This window comes from Macaca thibetana, chromosome 9, assembly GCF_024542745.1.
Source record: "Macaca thibetana thibetana isolate TM-01 chromosome 9, ASM2454274v1, whole genome shotgun sequence".
NCBI lineage: Eukaryota > Metazoa > Chordata > Mammalia > Primates > Cercopithecidae > Macaca > Macaca thibetana.
In genome coordinates this window covers 12,699,220-12,720,808 of record NC_065586.1, presented here as the reverse complement: position 1 = coordinate 12,720,808, position 21,589 = coordinate 12,699,220, and the positions used below count along the sequence as shown (strand labels likewise).

General features: G+C 47.1%; 1 protein-coding gene and 1 pseudogene across 4 annotated transcripts in view; one reads left to right on the top strand and one right to left on the bottom strand.

Moving 5' to 3' along the window:
- Window positions 1-21,589, bottom strand: part of CAMK1D (calcium/calmodulin dependent protein kinase ID) — a 491,709-nt gene that overhangs the window by 43,557 nt on the left and 426,563 nt on the right. For all 3 annotated transcript variants that reach the window (XM_050803261.1, XM_050803263.1, XM_050803262.1), the window contains exon 6: window positions 3,026-3,101. In XM_050803261.1, the coding sequence (XP_050659218.1) occupies window positions 3,026-3,101 (76 nt within the window). The remainder of the gene's footprint in view (window positions 1-3,025; window positions 3,102-21,589) is intronic.
- Window positions 1-21,589, top strand: part of LOC126962380 (60S ribosomal protein L6-like) — a 693,495-nt pseudogene that overhangs the window by 255,181 nt on the left and 416,725 nt on the right. The gene's annotated exons all lie outside the window — the stretch shown is intronic.

Sequence of the window (21,589 nt, the reverse complement as noted above, 5' to 3'; positions counted from 1 at the left end):
CAATATCTGTCAATATGTGCCTTCCCAGAGCTGTACCAATGCCCCACTCCCACGGCTGTGACTTCAGGGAAATAATTATACAAACAAACTCAAAGGGAGTCCACAGACATTCATGCAGACCAACTCATGGTTCAACGTTCAGATAGACATAAAGGAACAAATAACCAGAAGGTCAGAAAAAGGGCTACTTTCCCCAGCCCCAGGGAAGGTTTCTCTAGATGACTGATACTAGCTTCAGTTCTTTGCGGGAAGAATGGCCTAGCATTTATTTCCTTAAGCCTTCCATAGTTAAGCTGGGTGAGGCAGAACCTCTGATAAGATTTCTAACTGAGGACTTAGAGCCAGGGTGAATAACATGGGGCTCCTGTCCAGTGTCTGCTTACCAGGACAATGACCACATCCCCCTAGAAAATGGTATGCAAAATTGTGTGTGTGTGTGTGAGAGTGTGTGCATGTGTGTGGGTGCCTGTGTGCACGCGCATGTGTGGGCACGTGCGTGCGTGCGCATGTGTGTGCATGTGTGTGTGTGTGCCCATGCGTTGTGTGTGTGTTGTATGCATGTGTGTGCGTGTTGTGCTCATGTGCTGTGTGCATGTGTGTTTGTTGTGTGCATGTTGTGTGCATGTGCTGTGTGTACGCGTATGCGTGTTGTGTGCGTGCGCATGTGTGCGCGTGTGTATGCATGTGCATGTGTGTGCATACATGCATGTGTGTTGTGTGCGTGTGTGTGCGTGTGTGGTGTGTTGTGTGTGTGCGCATTGTGTGTGTATGGTGTGTGTGCGTGTGTGGTGTGTGTGTTTTGTATGTGCATGTGTGTGTTGTGCGTGTGCGTGTGTGGTGTACATTGCGTGTGTGGTGTACGTTGCGTGCACGTGTGCGTGGTGTGTGCGCACGTGTGTTGTGTGTGTGTGCGTGTGTGTTGTGTTTTGTGTGTGCATGTGTTGTGTGTGTGTGTGTGTTGTGTGCATATGTGTGCGTGCACATGTGATCTTATTAGGGGATAGAATCCACAACTTTCATTAGATTCTCAAAAGGCTGTGAAACACACCTCAAAAGGATAAAACTGCAAAAGGTGATCAATGTCCTTTGAAAGGGAAAGCATTCTGTAAGTGCAATATGTTAGTTTTAAAGCTCAGACGAATCGGCCCTTTGCCAATTTCCATAAAGGAGAGTCCTTTAGGCCAGGTATATCACAATGGATGAAATTCTCCTGTGATAATGGCAAGAATCTACAGGCACTGTTACCTAAACTCACACTAAACTACAAATGTAGCCCACTTGAATGCTGGAGAAAGGCCATCTGCTGCTCAGATGCTGCACCAGAGCCAACGTGGTGGTGGTGGAGGGATGTTTCCAGCATTCCTGGAGGAGGAGAGGATGCCACACACTGCCAGAACTTTCTCCAGTCACCATCCCCTGCAGTCTCTCATTGTGTGCAGGGGGCTCTTTCTGCAAGGAAATGCTCCCTCCTTGGGGATGATGAAATGGGGAAATTCATTTCCTAGCAATAGCAGAAACAAGTTGGCCTAAGCCTACCCTAAAAGTATGTTCCATAATAAGTGTTTGAAAGTATAACTTCTAAAAGAAATTGTAATTTAAAAATAACTTTACAGTAGACTTAAGCAAAACAAATAAAACAAATAAGAAACAAAACTGATGATCCTGAAATAACTGCAACAAGCCTATGGCCTAGAATTGCATTTCCTGGGTTATGGAGATAAGACGTCTGAGAAGAAATGAAAAATCTAAAGGCTAAATTGAGATTTTCATTGCATTTTTTTCTCATGATTTCTTTGGGAGATGTACTATTTCCATGGTGGTTTGTGTCCACTAAAAAGCCAAAGTGGCACATGAAAAGAGGCTTAATTAGCTATTAGAAATATGCAAATTGAAACCCCCAAGGAGACACCACTTCACACCCATTGGGGGCTATTACCGAAAAAAAGGAAAATGGCAACCGTTGGTGCAGATGTGGCAAAATTGGAACCCTTGTGTTTGCTGCTGGGAATGTAAATTGCTGGTGCTGCTGCTACAGAAAACTGTATGGCGGCTCCTCAAAAATTCAACGTAGAACTACCACATGGCCCAGCAATTCCACTTCTAGACAGAAACCCCAAAGAAGTGAAAGCAGATATTCAAACAGGTATTTCTACACCTGTGTTCACAGCAGCATTATTCATGATGCCAAAAGGTGGAAACAAGCCAAATGTCTATCAATGGACCAAGGGGATAAAGAAAACATGGTCTAACCACACAACGGAATATTACTCAGCTTTTAAAATGAAAGGAAATTCTGACCCGTGCTACACTACGGATGGGCCTCGAAGATGTTCTGCTAAGTGAAATACACCTGACATCAAAGGACAGACACTGTGTGATTCCACTTATATGAGGTCCCCAGAAGAGTCAAGTTCACAGAGACAGAGAGTAGTGCAGAAGTTCCCAGGGGCTAGGGGAGAAGAGAAAAGGAGTTTTTATGTCAGGGGTGCAGTTTCAGTTTGGGGTGATGGAAAAGTTCTGGAAGTGAACAGCAGTGTTGGTTGTGCAACACTGTGAATGGACTTAATGCCACTGAAATTACCCTTCAACACAGCCCTGAACTGTACCCTTAAACTGTACCCTTAAAAATGGTAGGCCGGGCGCGGTGGCTCAAGCCTGTAATCCCAGCACTTTGGGAGGCCGAGACAGGTGGATCACGAGGTCAGGAGATCGAGACTATCCTGGCTAACATGGTGAAACCCCGTCTCTACTAAAAATACAAAAAACTAGCCGGGTGAGGTGGCGGGCGCCTGTAGTCCCAGCTACTTGGGAGGCTGAGACCGGAGAATGGCGTGAACCCGGGAGGCGGAGCTTGCAGTGAGCTGAGATCCGGCCACTGCACTCCAGCCTGGGCGACACAGCAAGACTCCGTCTCAAAAAAAAAAAAAAAAAAAAAAAAAAGGTAAATTCTGTTTCATGTATATTTTGCCAGACAAACAAAAACTGGCCAGTAGAGGAAGAACCCAAGGCGGCAGGTGGTACTTACAAGATATAGGCAATCACCCCGATGGACCAGCAGTCAACAGCTTTGCTGTAAGGCTTCTGGGCAAGGACTTCAGGAGCTGCGGAAAGACAAAGACAAGACACAGCCTGACAATTTACATGCCTCAGACTGAAGACAGTTTTTGGGGGTCTGCTATTTGGCCTGAACTTTCAGTGAGTATAAAAACTGAGTAGAGAGACTTGACCCATTTTTTTTGCTCTGTTTTTTTTTTTTTTTAAAGGAAGGAAGATAGGGTCTTGCTCTGTTGCCCAGGCTGGGGTACCGTGGCACAATCATGGCTCCCTGAAGTCTTGACCTCCTTCCTGGGCTCCAGCAAATCTCCCACCTCAGCTTCCTAAGTAGTTGGGAACACAGGTGCATGCCACCATGCCCGGCTAAGTTTTTTCTTTTAGGAGATGAAGTCTCCGATATTGCCTAGCCTGGTCTTGAACTCCTGGCCTCAAGCAATCCTCCCACATCAGCCTCCCCAAATGCTGGGATTACAGAAATGAGTGGCTGCACTCAACAGAAGAAATATGAAGACACTACAGTATCTAAAGAATGTAAATAAAAACATAATGAAGAGGGGTGTGCTTGTGTGTGTGTGTGTGTGATGCGAGATTACTGATGGAACTCAGTCAGTCAACAAACACATAATACATGGCTATTTTATGGCAGTGCTGTACTAAGCACTGTAACTTAGATCAGCCTGATGTAAAAAGAAATACTTATTTTGGGGTCTGGAGTCTGTGACGTCACCTCAAGTCACCTCAAGGCAACATTTCTGGCCTCTGTGTAGGCCTTGCTGGGTGCTGTGGGGCCATAAAGGTGAAGCCCCTCCCGGGGCCTTCCTGGAGCTAATGGTGCCATGGAGCTCAGAGTTGAGGCCAACCCTCTGAAAATCCTGCTTCAGGCCTGCTCCTAATTCCTTCTCCAGGGTTTGGGGAGGGCGTCAGCATGCTCACTGCATTTTCCCATCTCATCTGTGAAACAGGAAAACTGCAATTCAACCTTGCATTCTTGGTTCTAAAGCACTCTTCATCAAGAGTTATCCATGCTGGGGGCTTGGACTTGCTCTGTACTGATCCTAACTCCCTGTTCCTGGCCTTGGGGCTTGTTCTATACTGATCCTGTCTCCCTGTTCCTGGCCTTGGGGCTTGTTCTATACTGATCCTGACTCCCTGTTCCTGGCCTTGGGGCCTGTTCTATACTGATCCTGACTCCCTGTTCCTGGCCTTGAGGCTTGTTCTATACTGATCCTGACTCCCTGTTCTTGGCCTTAGGGCTTGTTCTATACTGATCCTGACTCCCTGTTCCTGGCCTTGGGGCTTGTTCTATACTGATCCTGACTCCCTCTTCCTTGCCTATGGCCATCACCCAGCATTGGCTACCCACCCATTCTGGCAACCAGCCGCATCTGGCATAGCTGACACTCAGTATATGTTAGTACAAAGAGTAGATAAATACAAGAAGAGGCAGTGAATCTGAGTAAAATATCCTTTGCCCCCAAACACATCTGATGGCAGTGTCTTTAGCATAGACTTTCCCGCAAATTTTTAAGGATAGAGAAAAATAGCTAGAGCTGAGAAGGTGCCTGTTAGATGCTGAGTTAGGTCTTCTTTTATGATGTATTAACTCACTCACACCAACAATAGTTGATGGGAAGTGCTAGTAGCATGATCACTATTATTCCCAAATTACAGGGGAGGACGCAGAGGTATGAGAGGTCAGGTAAGTTAGTCAGTGTTACCCAGTGGGAATGTGGCGTCTACACGAACTTCCTTTCAGAAAAGACTTCACTTATATTAAGTGACTGCCATGAATTGGGTCTTGGGTGAGTCATTTATAAATGTTTTCTACTGCAATCCTTTGAACTCTGACAACTATCATGATGGGCACCTGATAGGTCAGAAAAATGAGCCTCAGAGAGGTTAATTAACTTGTCCCACATCACACAGCTAGATAGGAAAGAGCTGAGATTTGAAACCAGCTCAATCTGATCCTTGTTCCAGCTCTTTTCACTCAAACATACTGTTTGCTAAGGTGAGAGCATCTTCAGTTGAGGTTTACATGGGTGTCCAATCTTCATTTCCCTGGGCCGCAATGGAAGAAGAAGAATTGTGTTGGGCCACACATAAAATACACTAACGCTAATAATAGCTGATGAGCTAAAAAACAAAAATCGCCAAAAAATCTCATAATGTTTTAAGAAGATTTACAAATTTGTGTTGGGTCGCATTCAAAGCTGTCCTCTGGAGGTTGGACAAACTTGGAAATGAAAAGTTCTTTTGTAGAAAAATGAACTGGGAAATCCTCTCTTTCATCCTGTTGACAATAAACATATTCCTGAGCAAGAACAGGAAGGCAGACAAACCACTGCCGAGTGCCTCTGCTTATGGCAGTGCGGGATGCGCTCCACAGATAATCCTCCACACTGGCTTTAGTCTCCAACTCCCCCAGACTTCCTATCAGATTGTTATTTTTTCAAAACAAGAGCAAAATAAATAAATCTGCACATCCTTTCTTCACTCTGTTCACCCTCAACGTGGCAGCAAAATGAGAGACAGAACTACAGAGGAAACTCACACCTGGGAGGGGCCGCCCTCGGATGGCTGGGCGATAGCTGACTCTGCCGTGACTGCTAAGAGTATATTTCTCAAGGCTCTTGTCTTATGGGAACTGACAAAAGGGTGCCATTTACCACAGTTAATGTCTTCCTGATGTAGGAGGCATGTTCTCCCCACGCTGGCACTCTGGTCCCAGTGGCCAAACGAACACAGAAGGCGTGAGAAGCAACAACATCTGCAAGGACCCTCCAGGGCCGGCCTCGCGGCCTGATGGAAAGTGTCCACGAGGCAGAGAAGGCTCCTAGAGCAACGGTGGACCAGCTTCCCCTCCTGCAGAGCTGACAGCGTGTGTCAGGAGGGCAGAGCCAAGCTGGGGGTGGAGGCACCGGGTTCCAGATCACAAGAATCTGCAAACCTCTTCAGCGAGATGGCGCGGCAGCCTGGCCTGGCCACTCCACAGAACCAGATGTCAAACAGCACAGAGGTGCTGGGAGCTCACGGCAAACTTCAGGGCACAACCTCATGCCCTGTGCCAGGTGCTCAGAGTTGGAGGCTGCAGTGAGCTATGATCATGCCATTGCACTCCAGTCTAGGCAACAGAGTGAGGCCCCATCTCTAAAATAAATACATAAACGAAAATAAAAGGTTTCTGCTTTGGATAACAGCGTGGTTGTTATGGGGGAAAAGTTTTAAATTATTAACAAGTAAATGTCAGGATGACAATATTGGGGATGGAGATTTACATATTTGTGTCAAGAATTTGAACAAGAATGTACATTTCTTGTTCTTTTTGGTGTTGTGTCTTTTCTGTGTCACATCAACCAACAAAACACATTATTATTATTTTTTTTTTTGAGATGGAGTCTCACTCTGCCATCCAGGCTAGAGTGCCCTGACGTGATCTCAGCTCACTGCAATCTCCACCTCCCGGGTTCAAGCCATTCTCCTGCCTCAGCCTCCCAAGTAGCTGGGATTACAGGCATGCACCACCACATCCAGCTAATTTTTGTATTTTTAGTAGAGACGGGGGTTTCACCATGTTGGTCAGGGTGGTCTTGAACTCCTGACCTGGTGATCCACCCGCCTTGACCTCCCAAAGTGCTGGGATTACAGGAGTGAGCCACCACACCAACCAGAGATGGGTAAACTATTTGTCTTCTGGTGACCTTAACTGCGCTTGGAAACAAACACATGGGGTAAAGAAAGAAGCCCAAAGCAACAGACATATGAGAAAGGAGCACAGACAACGAAGCTGTGGTGCCTCCAACAGCTGCTTACACAGCCTCTGAGCAAAGACCCGGCCGATGCCCTAGCCAAGGAAGACAGCAGGAATACGAGGCCACAGCCACTGCAGAGCAGGCTTCCCGCCTAGGAAGTGTGGACTGTGTTCTCATGAGTGCCCTATGCTCACAGTTCTCCAGCATCGTGGATGGTGGGAGGCAGGATTCTTTAAAAGAACAACCTCCTCCTCGTCTTCATCATCTGTTAGAATGAGGAGCATACTGGCCATGATCCATTATTCAGAAAAAGAAAGAATAAAGAACATGGTTTTCTTCTAGAAATCCACACATCAAGGGAAACTGGCACAGGACACATTTCACCCTCAATCTGGCAAATCTGTCAACATACTGGGCCGTTGTGCAAGGCATGTACAGGCTGGGAAAGCAAGGGGCTAATTTTTATGCTTGGAGGTTCCTTGAGATGTTTAGATTCTTCTTCTTCTTCTTCTTCTTTTTTTTCTTTGAGAAGGAATCCATTCTGTCACCCAGGCTGGAGTGCAATGGCACGATCTCAACTCACTGCAACCTCGCCTCCCAGGTCCCAGCAATTCTCCTGCCTCAGTCTCCCGAGCAGCTGGGATTACAGATGTGTGCCACCATGCCTGACTACTTTTTGTATTTTTAGTAGAGAAGGGGTTTCGTCATGTTGGCCAAGCTGGTCTCTAACTCCTGACCTCAGGTGATCCACCTGCCTTGGCCTCCCAAAGTGCTGGGATTACAGACGTGAGCCACCGTGCCCGGCCGAGATGTTTAGATTCTTGAAGCCACAGACTAACTACACTTAAAACATTTTTAGAACATGAGACTGCTTAAATGGTAAAGTTTATGACATAAAGCATATGGTTAAGAAAAGATTCCTAGGCCACATGTAGTGGCTCATGTCTATAATCCAGCATTTTGGGAGGCTAAGGCAGGAGGATCACTTGAACCCAGAGTTGGAGGCTGCAGTGAGCTATGACTGCACCATTGCACTCCAGCCTGGGTAACAGAGTGAGATCCTGCCTCTAAAATAAATAAATAAATAAATAAATAAATAAATAAATAAATAAATAAGATTTCTGCTTTGGATAACACCAAGGTTGTTATGGGGGAAAAGTTCTAAATTATAAACAAGTAAATATCAGGATGACAAAACTGGTGATGGAAATGTACATATTTGTGTCAAGAATTTGAACAAGAATGTACATTTCTTGCACTTTTTGGTGTTGTGTCTTATCTGTGTTATATCGACCAACAAAATACAAATATTTTTTAGCCAATGAGAGGTGGGTAAACTATTTGTCTTCTGGTGACCGTCTTAATTGTGCTTGGAAACAAACCCAGGGGGTGAAGATAGAAGTGTCATGTCACCCAGCAAACAAAACAAAGCAAACTGATTTGGAAATAACATTTACACCGACATGAAATATTTTTAAAATTGCAAAATGGCACACACACCCATAGCCTAAATTCTAATTTCACTTGTGATTGCTGGAATCAAGGGTCCTTTGAAACATTGTTTGAAAAAGCCCACCAAGATCACTTCAAATAGCTATTTTTCATCTCACAGAAATTCATGGAAAAGATAACATTCTCGGGCAATTTTCAAAACCCTCCTGACAATTTGATATGGTGGCTAAACTGTGGAGATCCAAGAGGATGTTTTCTCTCCTGCTCGCCTCCTGCGATCGGCAGTCGGCTGTACTGTTTCACCAACCTGCTGAATTCACCTGGCCTTTCTGGCATAGCCCCCCACCCACCCATTTTCCTATTTCAGCTGTGGTGAGGCACATAGCCCTGAGAGAGTCCACTTCTCACTCTGATCTTTTCCGACGCCAGTTTTCCTGCCTGAGAATCAGCCGAACCGTCCAGTATTATGTTACCAGACTTAACGCCGTGTGGCAGGAACTCTGTTGTAATTCCAAAAAATCACAGCGTCCAACTTACAAACTTGCAGAAGACCAACGAGCTTCCACACCCATGAAGTGCTGAGCACAGTCCCTCTGGGGCCTCGGAAAGTGATGAGGGCTCTGAACTATGCAGCCACAGTTCCATCTCCTGGCCCAAGCTGCCTGGAGATACCCGACAGCTTCTAGTCAAGGAAAAATAGTATTCTCTTCTAATCATAAGCACCAGAACTCAAGTGTGATGGGGGAACCTGATAACGACTCCTTGCTGCTCCCACGCCTCCTGCAAGAGGGATGCTTTGAGTTCTTGCTTATTTGGAGCTACTGACAAAGACAGGCAGTCACTGAAAGGCTCCATGGCTTGTGTAAGATGGTCCCCAGCCTCCATAAAAAGCAGGAAAGGGCCTATTCTCCTGGCCCAGCCATGACAGAAGGGACATCCTCTCAAATGACAAGGCAAAGTCCCTGGGGGCTCTGTCAGTGGCTGTAGGGAAACCCACTCCCCAGGAGGTATTGAAAGGGACCTACACAAGCCAGTCGGCAGGTCCAGCCTTCAGGACATCACTTAGGCTTGCCCAAAGCTAGCATTTTGGAGCTGCAGAGAGTGGGGTTAGCGTGGGGGCGGCTGTACTCAGTTGACACACATTGGGCACAACGGGTGGGTTCCCAGGTGCATTACCACAATCCTGTAACACAATGGCCTCCTGTGACTCCCTCTGTACCTCCAGTGTCCCTTTACAGATGCATAAATCCCACTGTCAAATCAGACTTCACGCTGCTGAGGGCAGGCCAGAGCTCTCATCTCTGTACGTCCTGATTGGTCGGCACTTGTTGATTCAACTGAACCCAATCTAGTTGCCACACACGATTATTTCTGCGGAAAAATGTCTTCCAAATTCCACACAACCGGGCTACAAGTCAACTTTGCTGCCTGAAATATTTTTGGTGAGTAGGTACAAGAAAAAATAACACAGGATGGGCGGGGGCAGGGAACAAATGAATTTGGGAATGGAAGCTACTGCCAATTGGCAAGTACCTGTATTAGGTAAAAGCACGAGCAGTTGCCAAATACCTTTCCACGAACACATGATTTCATACAGGACCTTTGAGGAGAAAGGAGGCAGAATTCACCCTAACTCTCAGTGTGTGAATGTGTTTGTACCTCACATTACTCTCCCTTTAAGACCTTTTCTCTGCCAGGCGCTGTGGCTCACACCTGTAATTCCAGCACTTTGGGAGGCCGAGGAGGGTGAATCACCTGAGGTCAGGAGTTCGAGACCAGCCTGACCAACATGGTGAAATACTGTCTCTACTAAAAATACAAAAATTAGCTGGACGTGGTGGAGGGCGCCTGTAATTCCAGCTACTCTGGAGGCTGAGGCAAGAGAATTGCTTGAACCTGGGAGGTGGAGGTTGCAGTGAGCCAAGACTGCCATTGCACTGCAGCCTGGGCAACAAGAGTGAAACTCCGTCTCAAAAAAAAAACAAACAAACAAAAAAAACTTTTCCCCAAGGAAGTTCGGGACTGCCCCGTTTAGGGGTAAAGGGCAGAAAGAAATACTTTGTTACACGATCTCTCAGAACCTCCTCCTGGTCAGATCTTGGGTGCTATTAACTCAGCTTTCTTTGCTATTCCTGACAAGAGTATCCCATCGGCTTATTAAGTTTATACCAGTAAATAAAAGTCAAGCTCCATGTAAACCACTCAGCCTCACTAGAGTGTCCCAGGAGCCATCAGAGACCTCCGTGGACAGATGTGGTCCTTCGCAGAGACCACGATTAACTCATGCTCTTTATAAAACTAGGTTGAGAATTCAAAATAATTGGATTTACTACCATGAGATTCACCACCAGCCCACTTATGGAAAATTCCGCTTTGCGGGAAACGTCTTCTATAAACCAAGCTACTTCATATTGATTTAGAGCAAGTATTCCTGGCAAACGGAAAGACTCGGGAGACTTCAAAAAAACAAAAAAAGAGTTTTAGAAACCTTTCATCTTGTTTTAAAAACAATTAAACTGCCCATTTTCCTTACCAAAGAAGAGAGAAGAACAAGGCGTAACCAAGTGGACTGAAAACTAAGACAGCAGCTGTCTTGTGGGTGTGGGGTTCGCGGTAATCAATCTTCATGCTCTTCTGAAATAGAGAAAAATTTTCCCCTTCCCAAGCCCTGAGGATGTGCCAAGAAGCAGTTTCTGCCGAGAGGGTGGAGGAAACGGTGAGGCCCTCACCCTCCCAGGACACCCACGTTCAGGGTGCTTTGTTCACATCCATGGATGTCTGTGTGGCCTCTCCTCTCTGTCCTTCACACACGACCCCTCCAGTGGGCAGAGGATGGTGACACATCAGGAGGGAGCAGCCTGTGGGGGACAGGGGCACTCCTCGATGCCAGAAGTTAAAAGCCAACAGTCCAGAACCAGGCTGGGCGCACGGTGGCTCACGCCTGCAATCCCAGCACTTCGGGAGGCTGAGGTGGGCTGATCATTTGAGGTCAGGAGTTCGAGACCAGCCTGGCCAACATGGTGAAACCCCGTCTCTACTAAAAATACAAAAATTAGGCAGGCGTGGTGGTGCATACCTGTAGTCCCAGCTACTTGGGAGGCTGAGGCAGGATAATTGCTTGGACTGAGGAGGTGGAGGCTGCAGTGAGCCAAGATTGTGCCGCTGCACCCTAGCCTGTGCGACAGAGCAAGACTCTGTCTCAACAAAAAAAACAAACAAAACAAAACAAAAACAAAAAAACAAAAACAAAAACAAAAACCAAAAAAACTGAAAATACTGAATTTACTCTAAATACAAGTCTGTTATCTCAGATCCAGCATGGAATCAGAGGACAGGATTATAGACTCGGCTCTGTGCCATGGTAAACTACAGGATTCATTATCTCACCTATGCCTCAGTTTCCTGTCTTGATGGGCATCTGCCACTCTGTCCTAGAGTTATGCCTGCAAGGAAATGAACTGGAGCTCAACTTGGAAGAGTTGCATGTGGCCCCTTATTGTAAAACAACGCCAGGAGGTATCTGTGTCCACGGCTAGATGCTCAGATCACAGCTGGTCTTCCGGTCTTTGAGGAACTTCCACTAGGAAGTGGGAAGACGCGATGCTCCCCTGCTGGTGGGGGAGGGAACACCAGCTACTAAATCAAATTGCCATCGAGTTTCTAAGAGTTTGTGATACTGCGCATCAGAGAAGAGGTGAGAAGATTTCTTTCAAACAGTGAGAGAGAAAGATGACATTTCTACCCAGCAGTGGCCTTTTCAGAGATGCTAAATGGAACTTAAAGATCAGGAAAAATAAAATTAAGCTTCATGCTGTTAGAACCCCAGACATACACTTCAGGGGAGAATTTGGCCTCAGTAAGAATGACATCAAGACAAGGAGGTAATACTGAATGTGCTTGGTCAGGTTGGCTTCCTGTCAGTAGTGGAATTTGCAGCAGCAGGGGTATTAAAAAAGAAAAAATTAGACGATGAGGGACTTTTACCAGGAGCATCTTAATAAACAGCTGTTGCTTCACCCGGGTTTCTAGTATTGCAATCAGATTGTTGGCAGGTAAAAATCAGGCTGAAACACAGGATCGTTCTCTGCCTAAAGTTTGTTTTCTGCCCAAAGTCACGGAAGATGAGCAGAAGGCTTTTGGGACAGCTCCGATCTTTCTGTTGGTATAGCCTCCTCCACTAGTCTCTATTATCCTTCACCTAGAGCTGTCATTCATGAGGAATGTATTGCCTCTAGCAATAGATCAGGATGGCAAAAAAATAAGTAAATAAATTAATTAATTAAAATCATCTCACCAGGCCAGGTATGGTGGCTCATGCCTGTAATCCCAGCACTTTGGGAAGCCGAGGCCGGCAGATCACCTGAGGTCAGGAGTTTGAGACCAGCCTGGCCAACATGGTGAAACCCTGTCTCTACTAAAAATGTAAAACCCAGGTGCAGTCGTGCATGCCTGTAATCCCAGGTTCTTGGGAGGATGAGGCAGGAGAATCGCTTGAACCTGGGAGACAGAGGTTGCAGTGAGCTGAGATCGTGCTACTGCATGCCAGCCTGGGCAACACAGCAAGACTCCGTTTCAAAAAAAAAAAAAAAAAAAAAAGTATCGCCAAAGAGCAGCTTACCCTGATTTTTCCAGTAGCCTCGAGTTTCACCACAGGCATGAGAAGTCCCCATGAAAGCACCGTACTGGTGTGTAATTACCATTCTCATCTGAACAGGGACTGCTGTTCAGATGCTCCCAAAGCCAATCATGGAGGAGTGAGGCTAAGGAACGGGGAGGGAGTAGAAGCTGGGGCTGCTGGGCGTTTGAAATGTGGGAGGGCCTTGAAACTCCGCGGGATGGAGGAAGTCAACTGTGCCAAGGAAGGCACTTCAAAGCAAAGTGGCCACAAATGGCACTGCTGTGTGGCCCTCTAGGGTCTCCCACGGGGGCCTACCTGGTGTGTGATCACGGCATGACGCCTACTCTGTACTGAAGTCAAGCCTTTCTTGTGAAACCTGATTAAGAAGACTGCTAGAGCCATTCTAGGGTTTTGGTTTTTAATCAAGACAAAGAAAAAAATGGAGCTACACAATGCTGCCATCCCCCTCTTTCCCACCACGACAAAACGTGACCTCCATCCCACATCAAGTATCTAAAGAAGCAATTCCAGATGGAAGACAAGTGCCTTAAAAACACTGTGTTCAGAGTGACTGTGGGGCTGCCATGTGTGGGATGGGGCTCCTCAAAGCTGGGCTGGGTTTACGTTGCCCACATGCAATGAGTCAGATCCATGAAGAGCAGCGGGCCCTACAAGTCTCCCCACTTAGGGGGCCCTGTCCTTTCCGACACAGGGGGTCTGGCTGCAACCCACGGTGTGATAAAATGTTCACTGTGGGCTGTCACCGAGTAGCTGTTGAGAAAGAGAGAAAATTCTCATCTGGATGTTCCGCCTACTCATCTGTGCCCTGTATGACAATTTCTCAGTTACATAAAACCCTGTTTCGACACTAACAGTCGGAGAGGATGGGAACAATGATGTAATGCTTATAGTCACGGACCAAAATATGGTATTTAAGTGAGAAACAAATAAAAATTAAGCTCTCTTGGGGAGCAGCCACATAGAGGAGTGGAGATGAAAGGACTGGGAACAGAGGCGCTGCGGGGAAAGACGAAAAGAATCGAGACCACTCAGAGGACAGAGGTGGGGAGGTCGGTCGGCTGAATCCTTCTTCTTGGCTATTGGGAGTGAAGATGTGAAAAACGATGGCCAGTATCCTTGACACGTAGATATTTACATACTTAAAGGATACCAAATCACAAGCCTACAAAAACGTACAATGTTCAAACCAGAAAAAAAAAAACACAGGAGATGTTTAGCCCAGCACATTTATTTTATATACAAGAAACTGAGAATCCCCAAGTTTAAGTGAAAGGCACAGGCCTCCTTCATATCTAACCAATGGCAGACAAAGGAAGACGCTTACATTCAAGTCCTCTGCTGTGACTGCCACCAACTATAGGCTGGGTGGCTTTGAGGACAGAGGTCCTCGCCCCAACACTGTGCTGGCTGGAACCCGTGGTTTCCAAGAGCTCATCATAATCCCCAGCCCCATATCAACTTCTAGAAGTGCAGTGATCCCCGAATTAACACCAATCCTCTAACTCAGTGAAAAAATACATCAAGAATGTTGACCAACTGTTCTCCATCTCTTTTTAGAGAAGAACAAGACGAAACACGTTTAAACTATTTTAGGCAAGTTAAGACCAAGCTAGACCAAAGATGTCTATCGTGGCCTTGCAGCCAACACTGCAACTAAGTTCCAGAAGGAAATGAAAGATTTCTTCCCCGACAGCCTCAGGAACATAACAGTCAGCCACCATCTAAAGCATCAAGGTGCAGTTCTGCTTCTAGACAGAACGATGGACCAGCTGTAAATGTTCCTTCTTATTTCTGAGTGACATCCGTAATGGAATAGTGTGGCTGTGGTTGTGCGCTCCACATAAAATATTGCTAGGTGGTGAACTGTCACTGAATAAGGCTCCAAAAAAAAAAAAAAAAAATCTCAACTAGGCACAGTGGCTAATATCTGTAATCTCAGCACTTTGGGAGGATGAGGCTGGAGGATCACTTGAGCCCAGGAGTTCAAGACCAGCCTGAGCAACAAAGTGAGACCCTGTCTCTACAAAAACAATTTTAAATTAGCCAGGTGTGGTGGTGTGCACCTGTAGTCCCAGCTCTGCAGGAGGCTGAGGTGGGAGGATCACCTGAGCCTGGGGGATCGAGGCTGTAGTGGGCTATGATCATGCCACTACACTCCAGCCTGGGGGACACAGCGAGACCCTGTCTCTTAAAAAAAAGAAAAGATAAAGATGGAAAACAGGCCGTCATCCACCAAATAGAAGTTTATCATCTGTCTCGTCAATTATGTGATTGATATGGATGTTTTCTGTCACTTACTACTGATGTTCGGTGATTCAGGTATTTTAATTAACGCAGCTGAGCAGGCAATATACATAATTTTACTAACTTCCTTAGCTCTGACTTTTATTGCCGAGACCAAGGGGAATGTTATACTTGACTTAATTAAGTGGACTCCCAATCCCGGTCAATACCATACTGACAGCCACCACGGGCTCCCAAGGAGCCACTTTCTATCAGATGGGCCCATCGTTTCTCCTCAATCATCACCGAGTACAATTCCACCAGCCCTCTCTCCAAGGCCAGTGAGTCTGTTCATTTCTCCCAGATCCTCCAAGAAGGAGCCCGTGACTCTGGGCCTCTGCTCCCCCTGCCTGCTCTGCACCTGTGACTCTCCTTACTTTTGCTCAAGTCCTACCCTTCCTTCAAATCCACGTCCTCCCGGAGTTTTCCCCTGGTCATTGCAACCCTTAATGATCCCTCTCATTCCTGTATTTTTTAGAGATGGGGTCTCACTCTGTTGCCCAGGCTGGAGTGCAGTGGTGTGCTCATAGTTTGCCATGGCCTCAGAGTCCTGGGCTCAAGGGATCCCCCTGCGTCAGCCTCCTGAATAGCTGGGACTACAAGTGTGTGCCACCACACCCAGCTACTATTTTTTTAAAAGAGATAGGGGTCTTACTATGTTGCCCAGGCTGGTCTTAAACTCCTGGACTCAATTGACCACACCCAGCTACTATTTTTTAAAAGAGATAGGGGTCTTACTATGTTGCCCAGGCTGGTCTTAAACTCCTGGACTCAATTGATCCTCTCACCCTGGCCTCCCAAGGAGCTGGGATTACAGGCATGAGCCAATGTGCCCAGCTTTCATACCTGTATTTTAATGTTGCTTCTGAAATACACTGCCTCACATGAATCTGTATGGCCCATCTGCCACAATCTACTGGAGAACCTGTGGGTGTTGGCAGAGCCAGCCCTATGAGCTGCCCACAACCCAGTGATATGGATGGGGGTGCCCATCATCTCCCGCTATCAGTGAAGTGATGCGCTGCCTCCACAGGCCACGGTCCTTGCGAAGGGTATGTACGGTCCAGGCAGCCGCCACATGTAAAAGGGTGAAGCTCAAAGTGCTTGGTCCTCCTGCCTCCTCCTAAGGCACCTTGTGCATTGGGATACTTGGGGAAAAAGCACCATTTTTGGTTTCATTGTTAGAGAGCTCATTTAAATTGAAGTAATAGCTTCATGTTGGCAGAATTAACTATTCAGCTGAATAGTCACTTAGATAATAATAAAACGGTGATTCACAAATTGAAACCAACACTTCTACCTATCAAAAGTCTGAACTCAAGCTATAAACCTATAGATTGCCCTGGGGGGCATGGAAGATTTTCCTCATCCGTATTCACATATTTCTTTCAAAATACAAAGACACCACGCTAGGCTGGGAGCAGACAGCAACCCCTGGCTTGGGCCCAGGGGATAGTGTGGTCCCTGAATCAGAAGTGGCAGCTCGCTCTCCCTCCTTCCTCACAGCTGCCAAATGGGGCTGGGCTCTGCTCTGTTCAAATGGAAAACTTTCCAGCAGGGATGAAGCTGCAGTTTCTTTGCTCAAGATTCAAAATGGTGCCCCAAGAGCCTCGCAGGGAGAAGCCATGGCTGGTGAAGGAGGTGGGTGGTTGGGGTGAGCCCCACAGTGGACACCATGCTGGTGCACTTACCAAGACCCGTTTTGCCTTCTTCCTGCCATTCCTCTGACCACAGTGCTACCACACTTAATTAATAGTTCAGCCAGGGTCAGGAATGGTGGCTCATGCCTGTAATCCCAGCACCTTGGGAGGCCGAGGTGGGTGGATCACCTGAGGTTGGGAGTTCGAGACCAGCCTGACCAATATGGGAGAAAACCTATCTCTAATAAAGATACAAAATTGGCCAGGCGTGGTGGCACATGCCTGTAATCCCAGCTACTTGGGAGGCTGAGGCACGACAATTGCTTGAACCCGGGAGGCAGAGGTTGCAGTGAGCTGAGATCATGCCATTGCACTCCAGCCTGGGCAATGAGAGCAAGACTCCATCTCAAAAAAAAAAAAAAAAAAAATTCAACCAAATCCTCATCTTACTTGACTCAGTAGCAGCAACTGACATGTGATACTTTCTGCATGGAGCACTTTCTCCACGTGGTGACAGGGAGCACGCCACTCTCTGCCAGCGCTCTTTCTACTTCACCCACTGCCCCTTCCCTGTTTTGGTCTCTTCTGTGGGCTCCAGCTTGTCCTCCTGACCTCTCCACCCTGACGTCCCCAGGACTCGGCTCCGGGACCTTTCCTCTCCTTCATTGCCTATCCTGGTTCACGGCTTTAAAACGCAGCCATAAATTAACATCTCCCAAATCTAGGTGATCCTCATTACTCAAGGATTCTGTATCTGCAAATGTGCCTACTGGCTAAAAGTTATTCGCAACCCCCAAATCAATACTTTGTGGTCATCTGTGGACATGCGTAGAGTGACCAAAGACTTGAGTTGCCCGATGGCAAGTTTCAAGCTGAGGCGGAATGAGGCGGTGCTCTTCCTTCATGTTTCAGCTCCGACTGTAAACAACGGTCTTTTCTCACCCTCTATCTGGTGTCATGTTTTTCACATTTTTGGGTTTTACTGGAGATCTCCCTGTTTACAACAGCCCCAAGCATAGTGCTGAAGTCTGTCTAGCTTTCCTAACAGCAAAGAGGCTGCGACGTGCCTTTCAGAGAAAATCGGTGGGTTAGAGAAGCTTCCTTCAGGCGGGAGTTACGGTGCTGTGGGCTGCAAACCAAAGTTAATGATTCAACAATACATATTCAATAAGGTGTCTTTAAACAGAAACACACACTCTGAAAATGTTGTACTGATCGGTTCATGAAAATGTGACCAGAGGCTCACAGGAACCCAGCCTGTGTTTCCCTTAGGAGCAATGGTTCAGTATTGGTTAATTCAGTGCTTCCAGCTATTTTCTATAATAGAACATGACGACTGTGAACAGCGAGAATCGACTGCGCATAGTTCCAGGGTCACGTTCCAACTGCCCTCTTGGCCTAGTCAACTTTAACAAACTGAAACCAAGCTCCTCCTAAGGCATCTGCAATCTATTCATCCCCCAGGCTCTTCCACCTCCAGTAAAGACGACTGCACCCTCCTGGGGCACTCAGGCCCACAAACCTCTGAATTATCCATGCCTTCTCTCTTTCTCTCAAACCCTACTTTCAACCTTTCAGAAAACCTTGAGGACAGCGCCTTTGAAATATACCTGACATCTGATAGCTTCTTGTCACTTCTGCTGCAACCAATCTGGACTAAACCCTTGCTGATCGATGCCTGAGGCTTCTCACGGTCTCACCTGATCAATGCCAGAGTCTTCCCACGGCCTCCTTCCTCCACCCCACCCCCGCCATCTATCCTGATCCCAGCTTGTGTCCTAGAGCAGCAATCGCCAACCTTTTTGGCACAAAGGACCAGTTTTATGGAAGACAATTGTTTCATGGATGTGGGACTGGGGATGGTTTCGGGATGAAACTGTTCCACCTCAGATCATCAGGCATTAGAGCTCTCAAAACGAGTGCGCAACCTAGATCCCTTGCAGGCCCAGCTGACAATAGGGTTCGAGCTCCTACGAGAAGCTACTGCCGCTGATCTGATAGGAGGTGGAGCTCAGGCAGGAATGCTCGCCAGCCAGACTCTCACTTCCTGCTGTGCAGCTCGGCTCCTAACAGGCCCTGAATCAGTATCGGTCCAAGGCCCTGGGGTTAGGAACCCCTGTCCTAGAGGGATCCTGTTAAAAACAGTGTGTCACTGCCTTAACACAGAAGCCTCTGGACGGCATCCTATCACCAAGTAAAAGCTAAGGTCTATACAACGATTTCCAAGTCCTGGTCCACATACCCCTGCTCAGGACTTCTCCGACTGCCTCTCCTACTCCTCTCCTTCCTGCTCCCTCTGCTCCCTGCCGCTTGCCCACATTCTCCTGCCTTCAGGCCTCCGCACTGCGCCTGGAATGCCCTCCAGATACTTGTATGGTCAGTTCTCTCGCTCCTATCAAATCTTTACCCACGGCCACCCTCTTAGTGAGGGCTGCCTGCACACTGTAGTTAAAATTGCCACCACCCTCTGAACACACGCACTTCTTATCATCTTTTCTGCTTCACTTTTCTCCATAGTACTAAGGCCACCTAACACATGAATGAACTTAGCTATCAATATTTGCTTTATAGCCCGTGTCTCTCCCACTCAGATGTAAGTGCCACTAGGCAGGGAATTTTTATCTTTTTTTCTTCTATTTCTATTGAGGTACCCACCCAGTGCCCAGAACAGAAGGTAGACAATAAATAAATAATTCTTGAAGGGCTGAATGATGTAGCCCTGAGCATACATTAAGCTGACCTGAGCATACATTAAGCTGACCTGTTTGCTTTCTCTCTCACAATACTGCTGAATGTTTTGAGGTCAGAGTTTGTACCTTATTCACATTTGTATTCTCTCTCTCTCTCTCTCTTTTTTTTTTTTTGAGATGGAGTCTCGCTCTGTTGCCCACACTGGAGTGCAATGGCGCAATCTCAGCTCACTGCAACCTCTGCCTCCCAGGTTTAAGCGATTCTCCTGCCTCAGCCTCCTGAGTAGCTGGGATTACAGGTGCCCGCCACCTTGCCTGGCTAATTTTTTGTATTTTTAGTAGAGACGGGGTTTCACCATATTGGCCAGGCTGGTCTGGAACTCCTGACCTCAGGTGATCAGCCTGCCGTGGCCTCCCAAGGAGCTGGGATTACAGGCATGAGCCACCGCGCCCAGCCCTATTTGTATTCTCAGACCAAACACTGTACACTTGGCCCTCGTATCCATGGATTCAAAATGTGTGGATCCACAGATCAAAAATATTTGAAAAAATAATAAAGGTAATACAAATGAAAACAATAGCTATCTGCATCAGGTATTCTAAGTAATCTCGCGATGACAGTACACAGAGGCCACGCCTAGGTTATATGCCAACACTATGCCATTTCATATGAGGAACTTGACCATCTGAGGATGCTGCTATCTGCAGGGCGTGGAGTATCTTGGAACCCAGCCCCCGTGGATACCAAGGGATGACTGCACACAGTACACAGCAGGAACTCAATAAATGCATACTGAGTGAATGGCACGGGAAGAGAGAAAGAAAACATGGCTAAGATTCATGAGCTGTGTGTTTTTACTAAATGCAGTAGTGTCTGCACAAAGATTTAATGAGACTCACAGTGAAATGAGAGACACAGATGGATACGAACCCTAATGCGAATGTGATCAGACCATGACGAGAAAAGGGTCATAGAAAGAACGAGGATGTCAAAAGACAGAACAAGGTGATATGAAAGCAGTCAAAGGAGGTAACATTTAAATTGGGATTTGGCAGCTGAATAGGAGCTTGCCACACAGACAAGGGAGGAAACAGCCCAAGTTCAGCTGGTAACTGCCTAAGGGTTGTCCTCTAGACACAAGCTCTTCAAAGCAGCCCCTTCCCTCCTCTGAAGTTGTGTCCCCTCCACAAGACTCACTCCAGAGGCGCTCTCTTGGTGGAGTTTCAGTGCTCAGTCAACACAAACCAACAGAAGAGCGCCACTGCTACAGTCCTCCTCTCCCCCAGCCTCCTCCAGGACAACCTGGTATCTCACAACATCAATAGCCAATGGCTCCCACTGGCTGTCATTTAGAGTAGCAAGAGCAACAGACTCTTCTCAACACCATTCCTGACTCATCAGCGCCAGACACAGCAATCAACAGACCGAGACCCCGCAGACGGCAGCCACTTAGAAACCAGAAAAACTGCCATTCCGTGGGCTTTGCCAAAACACAGAGAAGTAAAACTCAATTTAGAAAGTGCTGGAGTTTTCCAGCCAAACATGAGAAGCACGTGATGCATACGTAGCTAGGGGCCTTCACTGGTTGTCAGGGCATTTAAATCACAGCCCAAGAGTCAACTTCCTGAACGGAACAGCTGGGCAGGTCACAGTAACAGCACCTTCTCACCAGGGGAGACAGCTGAAAAGAGGACCAGCACCAAGACCTAACAGACCTTTTCATTTTCTAATGTCTGGGATTCCGGGTAGTTGGAACAGGCTCCCCCACTCAGCTTGTCTCGCCTCATGGATTCACGGCTTCCCTGATGGCTCAGACTGAGCTGGAGAAATTCCATGCGTATTCCACACACACTCTTTCCTCCCGCTGCCACCCCAGGCACATGTCCCCCCGCCAGGGACCAGGCTATTCCTGCAACCATTATCACACTATCCTAAAAGAGACGATTGCTGACCATGCTGTTAATCTCTATCAAAGCCTGCACTGGCTTTTGTTTGTTTGTTTGTTTGTTTTTTGAGACAGGGTCTCGCTCTGTCACCCAGGCTGGAGTGCAGTGGCACAATCTCAGCCCCACTGCAAC